Source organism: Apium graveolens, chromosome 1 (assembly GCF_009905375.1).
Source record: "Apium graveolens cultivar Ventura chromosome 1, ASM990537v1, whole genome shotgun sequence".
Lineage (NCBI taxonomy): Eukaryota > Viridiplantae > Streptophyta > Magnoliopsida > Apiales > Apiaceae > Apium > Apium graveolens.
The window spans coordinates 218,964-231,754 of NC_133647.1; the positions used below are offsets into that span (position 1 = coordinate 218,964).

General features: G+C 35.7%; 1 protein-coding gene across 1 annotated transcript; it reads right to left on the reverse strand.

Annotated features, from left to right (window-relative positions):
• Nucleotides 1–1,319: 1,319 nt before the first annotated feature.
• On the reverse strand, nt 1,320–12,157 carry LOC141659188 (LRR receptor-like serine/threonine-protein kinase FEI 2). Its single transcript, XM_074465962.1, has 14 exons — nt 11,945–12,157; nt 11,544–11,744; nt 11,307–11,442; nt 9,944–10,015; nt 9,625–9,696; nt 8,919–8,990; nt 6,510–6,581; nt 6,351–6,422; nt 6,174–6,265; nt 5,648–5,815; nt 5,190–5,522; nt 3,021–3,266; nt 2,416–2,549; nt 1,320–2,084 (listed from the first exon to the last, which is right to left on the reverse strand). The coding sequence occupies exons 2-14, from the start codon at nt 11,626–11,628 to the stop codon at nt 1,866–1,868; spliced, it is 1,773 nt and encodes a 590-aa protein (XP_074322063.1). The 5' UTR covers nt 11,629–11,744; nt 11,945–12,157; the 3' UTR covers nt 1,320–1,865.
• Between the last annotated feature and the right edge of the window lie 634 nt (nt 12,158–12,791).

The window sequence follows — 12,791 nt, forward strand, 5'->3', positions numbered from 1 at the left end:
GATATAGAAAGTAAGTTAAGTAGCTGAGGACAATTATATGAGTTTAAGTTTTAATTGGTATCAATTGTTGCCAACTTCTGACGCAATTGCATCTCTTGGCAAATTTTATAAAAAGATGCTTACTCTAAGACTTTTGATCATACAAGAACTTCCAATAATAAGAGACATGATATATTATTTAAATTTTTTTAAAAATCACTCATTTTAGTAAAAAGAGGAAACACTCCACTGGAGAAATCATGGAAATTGACACTGCAGAGTTGCAAAAACTTGGATGTCTCATCCTATAAGGATGATTTAAGCAAACGAAGACATAAAAAATGCAATAGTAAGCTGACAAATGATGCACACAGATGTTGAGTGAAACATTCGCATGGCAAAAGAATAGTTCGTCCGCCAAAATGATAACATAATTATTCAAGTCGTAGCTCAAAGCTGAACTTGAATTGATCCGCAAGAGAGCAAACTGCGGGAATAGAATGTTGTAGAAAAGAATATAATTTACCTCGTATTTTAAATTGGTCAATCAAGAATAAAAATAAAAATATACCATAGAATTGAATTGGTTTGCCAAGAGTAAAAGGCAGAGGAATCGATTGGAGACGATGCACGACTGTAGCTTGGTTATATGACAGTTGTGATGCCATGGGAATACTTTTTTTTACTGTGCACGAGATACTTATGTATTTACTTACCTGAAAGGTACACCAGCAATTTATAAGATTTCAAATGTATCATCTGTGTACACATTACTACTGCGATGTGTGAGAACACCGAAGAGCAGCCCGCTTAAAAGAAGAGCATGGACATGTGAAGAACAAAAAATGACTGAATCCTTTAAAATTCACGGTGCACATGCGGCTTAAAGGAAGTTAGGGTAGTTTTTTATGAAACTTGTATACACAACCTCACCCTGCGGGTAATCGATAGTCTCGAACACGTGACTCATTACAAGCTCCCATGAGCCTTGGGAGCACATCATGTCCACATAACCTCGATGAATTGATTTCAAATTAAGCAAGGAATGTTCCACCAGGACCACAACTCATGGGAGCATTCCGCATGCAGCAAAATACAAATGATTTGCACACCACATCAAATTTAACAAGACAAATACTGAAATACTCGAGCTTGACATTTTAGAAAAATGCACGTATAGCATAAAAATCCCAAGGTGAAAGCACACTCACAGGAATATATTGGTAAAATTGTAAAATTATCTTAGCCGCACAAAAATAAATATATAACTAGATCTTCCGACTAATGGAGAATTATTTGCAATCAACTTGAGTTGTTATCAGTTTTTTGTATACAGAAAGTACATAACTAATGAATTGCTCATTACTTAAATGAATATATACAAGAAAAAATAGCGTGACTAGTCAAGTACATCCATACATGGTGATACTATTACATACTCTAAAGGATTCAATGCGACTGGAAACATATTTTACATGAATAGCACAAAGGCACCCTGCCAAGGGGTACATTAAACTGAATGAAGTCATATACACTTTATTTTAGGTTAAAATTTAGGAAAACAACAGAAGCTAGACAAGGAAAAACAAAGAAGAATGAATTAGAATTGTCGTACCATAATTATCCCCACTGGAAAGAAAATTCCTTTCAGAACCAAGCAAAATGAGGACACTAATAACACCGTATGGTAGCCAGAATCTTGACCGAGTCCGAACTGGTTGCTCTTACACTAAACTAAGCACAAAAAAGGAAGGCTCCCAAAGTGTTACAGGTCTGTGAAAAAGAATGATTCCTACAACAAATTTTGCACTGCAGATCCTGCTTTACCTTTCACCTGTGTTGCCAACTATTAAAACATGCCTTGCTGTTTAATCCTCTGAACGAATTTACTCGGAACTTGAATCATAGAAGTCACTTGGGCATGGAGTCATAACCTCCGACTCAAGTGCTTGAACTACTCTGTGCATAGTAGGACGATCATCTGGGTTTGATGTGACACACTGAATAGCGACTGAAATCAGCGCATCAAGGCTTTCTGCCTGTACCCCTTCACAGTGCTGATCAACAATCTCCCTCTGCCTAGACTCAGTGACCAGAAAGTTCAACTGAAATATGGAAAGCACAATTGCAGTCGGTTAAAAGTTGCATAATAACACAAACAGCAACTCCGTTTTTGCATAGTAACACAAAAAGCAACTCCATTGAAGTAGAAATAAGTTAGCCATACAAGAGTACTACAGAAAGTCCCAACATTGCAACATAAGACATAAAATTGTCCAGAAGAGTTTCAATAATTCAACATACCCTTTAAACCTTGGTTTTGAAATCAAAAGTAGCCTTCTGACAAGGATCTTACCAGCATAAGGTGAATATTACCATAGCAGGAGAACTTTATTACTTTTATATCAGGTGTAAACAGGGAGGTAAGATAATTACCCATCCGACAATGTTGAAGCCCTTCTCAATGAATGATGCATCTGTGGGTCTCTTTCCACTCAGAACTTCAAGCACAAGAACCCCAAAACTATAAACATCCGTCTTTTCTGTTGCTCTACCACTCTGCATATACTCTGCAAGTACATTGTGAAAATTAAAAAAAATATAGTATTTACATTGCTTGCTAAACTGCAACCACAACGCCACCAAAAACATACAGAGACAGTTATCCCGGGATTGATAATTTATTGCAGACAACAGTTCCAGAAAATCAAAGAAGAACATTAAATTAAGGTACTAACATCTGGAAATGAGATTTCTTACTAGAGTGCTACGTTATAAAGCCGTATACTACATACTTAATTTAAAACCTAAAATACTGATAAAATATGTTAGAAAAAGAAATGCACCCAGCACCTGGATTTTATATCTAATGTTTGAACCGGCTAGAGTAACGTGTAAATACATAAACCACTAACTATGGAAGGTTTTGCATCAGGTTCAGATGACAGGTGTGCACACTTATTATTCTTATCATATGCCCAGAATTTTTTGCAAATTATAGAACAAAAATATCAGGATCCAACTTGCAGTAAAATATTTACCTGGAGCTAGATAACCAAAAGTTCCGGCAACAATTGTTGTGATGTGGGATTCCTCATCCTGCAACAATTTTGCTAGTCCAAAATCAGATACACGAGCTTCCAAATTCCCATCAAGCAATATGTTGCTCGACTTTATATCACGGTGTATAATTCGAGGTGAGCAATCGTGATGCAAATAAGCAAGCCCCTTCGCTGCTCCCATAATAACATTTAGCCTTGCATCCCAGTCAAGTAGTTCGGATCTACCTGCATAAACATCAGTAAAAATATGGTATAACTATATATGTCGTACACAGGAACCCGTACAAGAACAAGTAAACAATTAAGGGCCCATATACGCTACCACATTCTACCTCAATTCTGGAAAAAAAAACAAAACAAATGACACTACTGCTTACAACCCCCACCATCTTATGATAATCTGCAATATTTGGCTACAACGTAAATTCTTTACCCAAAACATATTACAATAAAATTAATGTTTACCAGGAAATCTCAGACCTTGCCTCCATACTTGGGAATGAAGAGGCCGTTTTCAGACCCCCCCCCCAAAGGTGCCCCCGACAATGCAATCCAAGAACATGATCAATAAATAAAAAGACTCCAGATTTGCAAGCAACAAAGCATAAAAAAGGCATCATTGGTCCAAGTCTAAAGTAGAGACGTGATAAATATTACGCAATAACGACAAAGTTACAAAACATTAAACAGAAAGGGAGATACTACGCTAAAAAGCGATGGGCAAGACGCTCAACAAAAAATTCCGAACCCTATACTACCCGCACCTTGCACCCAAACTACGGATTTCATCAATCTTTCGCAAATTCTACTATTATGATCCGACGTCTACGAGACTCCTGAATGAGGTCATGTCCGAGCTCATCTTAAGTTTTCTGATTGTGATAGCACTTGCAGACCTTACTGAGAAATCACGTAATAAGTTACAACTTACAAGCATCATGTTTCAATTGTTACCATTATGCTTAACAGAAATTTAATGTTGTATTTGTATATGGATACTGAGTTGTACTAATCACTTTCATCTTTCGGTAACAAATCAGTGAAATTAGTGATGAATGAGAAGGGCCATTAGTTATTCTAACAGTTTGACCATCAGGTTTATCCCAAGAGAAAGTGTACTCGAAATATTTGCACCCTACATTCATACAACAAAACATTTTAATATGTCACATCGACGACTCTGATAATTGAGAATGGTATTGCCAATTTAATGTATATGATATCTGCCACATATTGTAGGTAAGAAGGTCTCTAGTTGCCTTAAAGAACATAACTACTGAAGATACAAAACAAGTATGTAACTTTTATCTAGTTGTGCCTTGGGCTGTATTTGATCCACTGTCCACAGGGATTATTCTACTGGATAAAACTACTCGTTCAAAACTCTCTCCACTTTATCCTTTAAATTATTCCTTGACAATCACTTTTTAGTTTGGGAAATGAAGCACTTAGTAGATCCCTCAAATGAAGTGCCTATGAAGTGATGAGAGAGTCCCATAATTTCTATTTAATTTTATAGTCCTGTAAATTGAGAGCAAAGTCTGATTGTAAGGCTCTGTCTTTTTCCACAAACTAAAATCTGGCAAAAAATATTGATTGTCTCTCATTTTACCAAGTGTAATGCTTCACAATAATCCGTCAACTGTATTTCATATCATCTTGTAGTTATTTGAAGGGGACTACTTAATCAGCCCTTTTCCTAGGCATTAGTAATCTACATTAGAGGAACTAAAAAGGATAGGGATCTTTAATTTATTTAAATTTTTGGATAAGTAAAGGATAAACTCAGTCTAGATACAGAGCATAAATTTTTTTATAAGGGATTACTATTTAGAGCATTTTGCATAATTTGCATTTTGCAGTGCAATTATTTAAGGGGGAAGGTAGAAGGAGCCTTGTTGCTAGACTGAACAGGGGTTTATTCATCCCTAGCTTGAGAGACTATCGAATCCCTTGGACTAACATAGCTTTTAAACAATTTCCGGCATTTCCCGCTTTAATGAAGTGTCTACTACTCAAAACCACAAAAAGCCCTGTATTGTTTATTACAGGATTTGCAGGACAAAGTTAAAGAGCCGATACAGGATAATGCAATAAGGAATAAGTTAATAAAGCATAATTGTTGACCTCAAAAGGGGGTGCTATTACCATGGAGAGCTTCATCAAGACTGCCACCAGGTAAGAAATCATAGATTAAAAGCTTTGATGTTGGGGAATTGCAATATCCTCGTAAATTCACTAGGTACCGGTGTTTAATGCTTCCCAAAATTTCAAGCTCCCTTTCAAAAAAGCGATCAAAACCTTCATTCAACTTCAATATCCTTTTTAAGGCAAATACGTTTCCATCATCCATAGCTAGCTTATACACTGTTCCAAAGCCTCCACATCCAATAATATGCTCCTCATTTAAATTGTCAAATTTCTTAATTATGTCTTTTGAAGTGTATGGCAAGTCTCCATGAAACATCACAATTGATGCACCTACATTAACAAAAATAGGAAAAGAGACAACAAAGATAATGTTGAAATCAAGGAACTCAAAATTTTACATATTTAAAAAACTATTCTTTTAACAAATTTTTAAAAGCACTGATTGCTATAAGCACCTCCGCCGACATCCATTGAAAGACCTCTTTTATCCATTTTTCCAAGTTTCTTATAAAGATGGCAGCCCCAGAAACACATAAGTGCAACCAAAAGTAGTGCACCCACAGTAGCAAATGCACTTGTAAGCACCCGCCCGGAGGCTTTTTTCTTTCCATTTTGGTTTTGGCCTGAAAGTTGATGTAAACGCGAACATAAAATCTTTGAAAATAATTGATATTATATAATGTTAAATTTAAAGCTTAAAAATGGAATAGGAGCTTGTTCAGTAATTGTAAAATACAGGTTTTCCAGATAAAAACTAAAATTCTAGGTTCTGTAAAGGCATTTACGGAACATATGACAAGATATATCTCATTTCCAGTTTGATTAGACGGGTCTTCTCCATCTTAAACCATTTTTGTCTATTAATGTCCTTCTGTTGTTTATATCGCCTTATTGTCACACTTTTGCACATAAATGCTCGTTGTCAAAAGATGTGGTTAATTTGTCAACACGTTCCAAAAAGGGTCCTTGCTTTTGAATTACCTGAGCCTGAATTCGAGTTTGAAGAACCTCCAGTATTATCTTTGCATGTCACTTCAATTTGCTTCCCACATAAACCACGATTCCCGACAAACCTGTATAATAAGATCTCCAAAAGCAATTGGAAATAGTTTCTATATGATAATTATAGGAAAAAGAAAAGCAATTTATATTACTTACGAGTCTTTTGTGAACTTGTGAAGAATGCCATCTGACGGTATTGCTCCAACCAAAAAATTGGTCGATACATTGCTTTACATATCACATAAGACAAGTAAAAAATTATCCTTAGTACAAACTACTAGGAAACATAGAATTAAGGTAGTGTGAAGCACTTACAATCCTTGTAGTCTGTTTAACTTCTCAAGTGAAGGTGGAAGATTTCCGCCAAGAGAGTTGCTTGAGATATCTCTACAAGAAAGGAACTATCTTAAATCAAGCTTACCAGATCTACACTAAAAACGTAGTGTCTAATATCATTTAAATCCATGCTTAATATCAATTAAAAAAGAGGATCCTTAATACACACAGACTGTTCGGTAAATGTGCATGTGCATGTCATAATGCCTCCCTCCACCTATGAAACTTAAATAATGTGATACTGATACTTCACTTGGGAAGATGCAAAAATGTGGGGATCATAAAGATACCATGTCCTAGTTCAAAATCAAGCTAAGGCCTCATCTATTTCGTTGGAACCCAGCAACGTGACTACACAAATTTCTTGCAAGTGAAATGATTTATTTTGTTTGCTTGCATGATTTCAAATTAGAACAGAGTAACTTGTGAATCCAAAGTACTCGTGGTTACTTCAAATCAAGGAACCCACTTACCTACCTTACCATTAATAACTACAAATTACATACTTCATTAATTATAAAATAACTTAACTTACAAGAATTAACTATACAACTCCTAGTTACATAGAAAACCAAACACTAATTTTCAATTTAGCATGGAACTCCATGGTGCAACTTAGTTTCAGGAATGTTGCAGTTCCTCCCGGAAATACAAAGTTGACGAAACAAACGAGGCATAAATGACCAATGACAACAAACAGAACATCAAAGTAACAAAATCTGTAGAGAACTTGTTAGTCACTTGAGTACTAATCCTATGTAATATATCAGTACATTTACATGTACATATCTTAAAGGAACTGAAGCCAACCCTGAAAAGATAAAAGCAATCTTGTACATACAGCCACCCGCAAAGAGAAGTTCAGAAATTAGTTGGGCAGTTGACTTCTTGCTCAATATTATTCGAACATTGTCTGTCATTCAAACACTCAATGTCAGGGGTGCTGAATGACAAAAAAAGTGATGTGGATTCGAGTTGTGCCAGCTGGATTTTTACTCATACGATATATGCTCGCTCACATACTCAAAAAATGCCAACCAGATTTTTACTCACTCGTACAACATAATGTATTCGCTCCTGAAATACTCACAAAGCCGACCCCGGAGAACCAGCTATCCGAATTTGAAAAGATTTCCAAGCCAACCTCAAACTAGTGCAGAAACCAACATGCACAACTGACACTGCATTACTCACATTTCCAGAATCCGTCAATGGCGGAGGCATCTGACACGCTGACCCAACAACCTGATGACATTGTCCCGAGAATGTCACCCGAATAATATCCAAATCCATACCTGGACCAATCATTACTGCCAATCTGGAAAGCCAGACACCGGACAGCTGAAGGTAAAACCCTCAGTGTTGTAAGGCACGATTAATGGCACTTCGCGCTTAGTTGCAACGTGTGCACTTCTGAAATCGTCCAAAAGGCGCTCGTGAAGCACGCTCAAAAGTACCAAGAAACGGAAAAAGGCGCTCATAACAGAAAAAGGCAGTAATACCCTTAAAAAGAAGGGTAGAAGAAAAATAAACCCATGTGCATTGACACTATTATCATGTTATCTATGTTCTTTGTTATGTAAGTACTGGTTTCTTGTTAAATCCGTGATTTTTTGGGGTAAAAAGATGCGCTATTAACGGCACCACATGATTCTTCAAATTTGGGTATTACGCTTCTTTATATCTTCAGAAATTTACACAAAAACACACATCTTATCGTGATATCTCTATCTTTCCACTACCAATATTCCCCCTAAAAGGCTAAAACCAAACCACCACAAAAATACCCAACCCACAGCACCAGAACATTCCAGACTATCATATAGAGATTTGGGCCTGGTCGGAGTTATCACCATGTTTCATGATCATCAACACCAGAATCTCAAGTGTTTAGTCAAAAGGTACTAAACGGATCTTATACCTTTAACCCATGAAGATATCTGGTTATGCAAGACATATATGCTTTCTTATTACAATTAAGTTGTATTCTTTTTTGAATGGTTTTACTAAGTGGCTAATTAGTTAAGATATTACAACTTCTGCCCTAATACAATACAAAGGTTAACTACTGGTACGATCAATTTCATAATCATCTCAACCAAAACCTCAAGTTGTTAGAGGTACTAAATGGATCTTATACATTTAAGATATATAAGGAAATTGTAATTGTTACATGCAAGACACGTTATGCATTCCTATATCAATGAGTTTGTATAATTTACTGAATGGTTCTTCCAAGTCGATAAATAATTAGGATATCACACCTTTTCCCCAACACAAAACAACTTATTAAATGCAACACGGAAACTAAAAGATATGTAGGTAGAATTCAGACTGAAATTTATGAAATGCAGAAAAGAAGTACCCCGCGTATCTGAAATAACTTACAGATTAAGAAGTTCAGTAAGATTTCCCAACTCATTTGGTACTACTCCGCTCAAATAATTACCCTGAAGATACCTGAAGAATAAGAAATATTAATAATATCTTACATGTGTTTAATGTTTCAACATTACACATTTGAATATGTATCTGTGTGTGCGCGCATGTGGATACTGGGTATCAGATTAACCTTATCTGACTATTAGGCTATGTCAGGTTAAACCGCGTCCAAAGTCTAAACGTGAAAATAATATATTAAACGACATTATACAACCTTTATTACTAGCTTTCAATAATACAAATCAATCAAACCTCAAAAATAACAGAGAGAATGTGAAATTTTTGTGACATTGCAATATTTAGATTCTGCCTGGTATTTACCTCTCCAACGTTTTATTAATAGATAGTATGGTTTATACTGAACTCAGGTAGAAGTTAACATATTATGCTGGATTAAAACAGTAAGTAGCAGGACACATAACAGCCCAAACTGATTTAATTCAAAAACAAAAGTTTCACAGCAAAGAAGCAGGACATTTTGACTGTATAATTAAATTCAGTTTCACCTCAACAGTTGACTGTTCCAAACATTGATTTTTTGTTCTTCTACCTAGTTGACGTGATAATAAACGAAGGCCAACCACACAAATAGTACCAGCCATAATCCCCTACCCTAGTCATAAATGTATATGTAAATTTCACTTGCACTTACAAGGATTGCAATTTTGTACAGGACCCTAGCTCTGGGGGAATATTGCCATACAAGTTGTTGTCATAAAGAGCCCTGCCAAAAGTTATAAGATAAAACAGTATCAAAAACACTACATATATTCTATTTATACAAATGTGCATTGCATTCCCATGACTCCAGTATTTCCTTCCTCAATCACTCTCCCACTACAAGAATTTTAAAAAAAATCCCTAGAGGAATACAATCCTCCCCCTCCGCAAAGTCCGAATTTTAACGTACTCGCTCTTGACCCAGAAAGAACTAATATAGAAAAAAAACAAAAAATTCTTTACAAACATACAGAAATTGCAGGTTCTCTAGCTTCCCAATGTCTGACGATATAGAGCCACTCAGTCTGTGATTAGAGAGACTCCTAATAAACAGACATGGTCTCAATTAGTTCGGGGGAAATTTGAAACCTTGAAAAACAATACCACTTGATTTTCAATTAGTGAAAAGCAAACAAACCTGTATAATTGTTTATAGAGCAAACAAATATGTTACAACTGTGACGTGTCATATATATATATATATATATGAGGAAAAAAAATTGAACGTACAAAAAAGAACAATCAAAGTAGTAGGCCATCAAATACAATTTCTATGATTGACATGCCTAAATGTTTCTAGAAACTAGAAAGTGATAAATATTCATGACCTTCTCGAACCCATTTTAAAAAAATGTGCATTACCTCCCCGAAATCTATAATAAATCTCCAAAATGCATCAGGGGTCTTCTAAAATGTACCATCCAGATAGATTGTACTACTTGGATTGTCATATGTAGAGATATATTCTTTTACTACTTCCATAGCATATTTGAGTTGATTATACATCAGAAAATGCACCCACCTAATTTTGTAAATCAGTTTTATAAACCCAAATAAAAAGAGCCAAATAATATACTATCACTACTATTGAACATTCTCATCATTATACAAGAAGAAATTCCAATAGGAAGGCCTAACTTCTCACAGGAATCCAAGAATTTATTATGCTTAAAAAATCCTTGGAAATTAGATACGACACTGTAATGTGCTACCCCAACTGTTTTTCCAAATAGACCAACGGTGAGTTTTGGCTTTACTTATCCCTGTTTATGCAAAACACAAGACAGGCAAGAGAAAACTAATATCTGTTCTTATTATGTGGTTTACTGTTCGTGTTTTATTCCTATGTGAATTACAACAAATGGAAGAATGGGGGCAATTTTCATTGTTATAAGTTATCTACACTGAAAAAGGTGCCCTTCAAGTTGTTCGTTACCTAGATTGTTTCTAACAAGCCAGTAACATCATTGGCATATCTCTGGTAACCACTTAAGAGCTATCGAGGAATAGCCTTCTTGCTTAAAGCCGTTTCACAAAATTTAGAATTCAAATGGGAACGGGAAGCTAATCTTTTCCAGTCTTAACTGATAGGTTATAAATTTGGTTCATCCCCTCGTGCATGCTTCATAGCTTGTTTGTCAACAATCGACATATGTTATTTTCTGATATTCCTGTGTACTCAGATTCTACCCAGCATAAAGTTACACAAAATATACTCCAAGTAATATATAGCTACTAAATGAAAAACAACAAACAATGTTGTTGGATAATACGTTAAACACAAACAAGCCAACATAAGCACGGACTAGTGATAATGTGCGATTGTAAACTTACAAGGAAGTGACTCTCTTCGATTTAGGATCGCATGTTACCCCTTTCCATCGACACGGATCAGGATCCTCAGGTCTCCACTGCAGAAGGACACCGTCGGAATTCACAATATTTGTGCGAAAACTAACAAGTGCTTGTCCTAAAACACAAAAATTCAGTACCTCATATAACATAATTTTGATAACACGTTCCATAAATTAAGCAATGAATCAATCGAAAGTCGAAACGTATAGGTCATACCATCAGGACTGAGAGCTGGAATAATATCGAGACGAATGAAAACAATGAGAAGAATAAACAGCAGGAATGTGCGTTGGAGCAGCATAATTACAGAGCTCACTACTAGTATAAGTGGTGCAAATCATCTGAAACACGAGAAATCGGAACACAATTTCTCATGAGACAGATGAGAATAAGTAAGTTTTGAGCTCTTCTTCTTCCCTGTTAGTAAAACAATAATCATCTCAACTCAATTCAATTAAATAGATTAAATCAAAATCAATATTAATTTAACTTAAATTAATTACATCCGGAGGGATCTAGAGATAGAGCGAGAGATGAGAGAGAGAGAGGGAGAGATGAGAGACGTAGAGGGAGGGGGAGAGAGAGAGAGAGAGAGAGAGAGAGAGAGAGAGACTTACTAGTAAAAATAGATGGATCTAGAGAGAATGGTTAGGGCAACACGTAGTAGTAGAAGAAGGAAGGAGATTTAGCGATAGATTGATAACTCGCTGACTCACTGGGCTCACTCGGTGTTGAGGTTTGATTACCTGGCTGCCGCTGGGGGTGTGTTCTCGCCGACAGCCTATGATAAATACTCCACTACCACTCCCCTCTTAATTCTATTATTATATTATTATTATTATCATCATCTGCCTACTGTTTTATTTTTATTATGACAACTATTTTAATTTGGATATTGCTATTTTATCAACCAAACTCATCCAATCATGCTCCAGTCCTTTCCATCCCTTTCCTTCACTTCATTCTTTTTTTTATTTTTGTACATGATTATATCAAAATAGATACACATCTATAAAATTCTCTTGAATAACTTTTATAGCTAAAATTCATATCTAAATTAATGGTATATACTTACTTTTTATATGTATATGATAAGGTTCAAACACAACCTTCACTAAATTAATTTTCCAAAGTAGAATATGAGTGCATAATGCATAAAGTCACATAGGTTAAATGAATGAGTTGTATTTTCAACTTTTTCCATTCTAATAAAATGTTGGATACTTAAATCTGACAAATAAAATTCTTGTGAAAAATTTTGAGAAATAAAATTAGATATTATAACTATTTTTTTTTATCGTAGGTAACCCGCAGCCGCTACCCTTCCGGTGCGCACTGGGTAAACCCTACGGGCCTGCAAACCGCATTTAAGCGACAGGTTCTGACTCAAGAGGCATAATCATAAATTCTCCTCCCGCGGGATTCGAACCTGTGACCAAGAGGATAGTTATCCCCTCTTTAACC

Bases quoted from the DNA above. Each gene is read 5' to 3' on its own strand.
- LOC141659188 (XM_074465962.1), bottom strand. From the start codon at position 11,628: ATGCTGCTCCAACGCACATTCCTGCTGTTTATTCTTCTCATTGTTTTC. The intron at 11,443-11,543 runs GTATGACCTATA...TTTGTGTTTTAG, and splicing joins TCCAGCTCTCAGTCCTGATG to GACAAGCACTTGTTAGTTTT. The intron at 5,523-5,647 runs GTGCTTATAGCA...TTGTTAATGTAG, and splicing joins TTCAATGGATGTCGGCGGAG to GTGCATCAATTGTGATGTTT.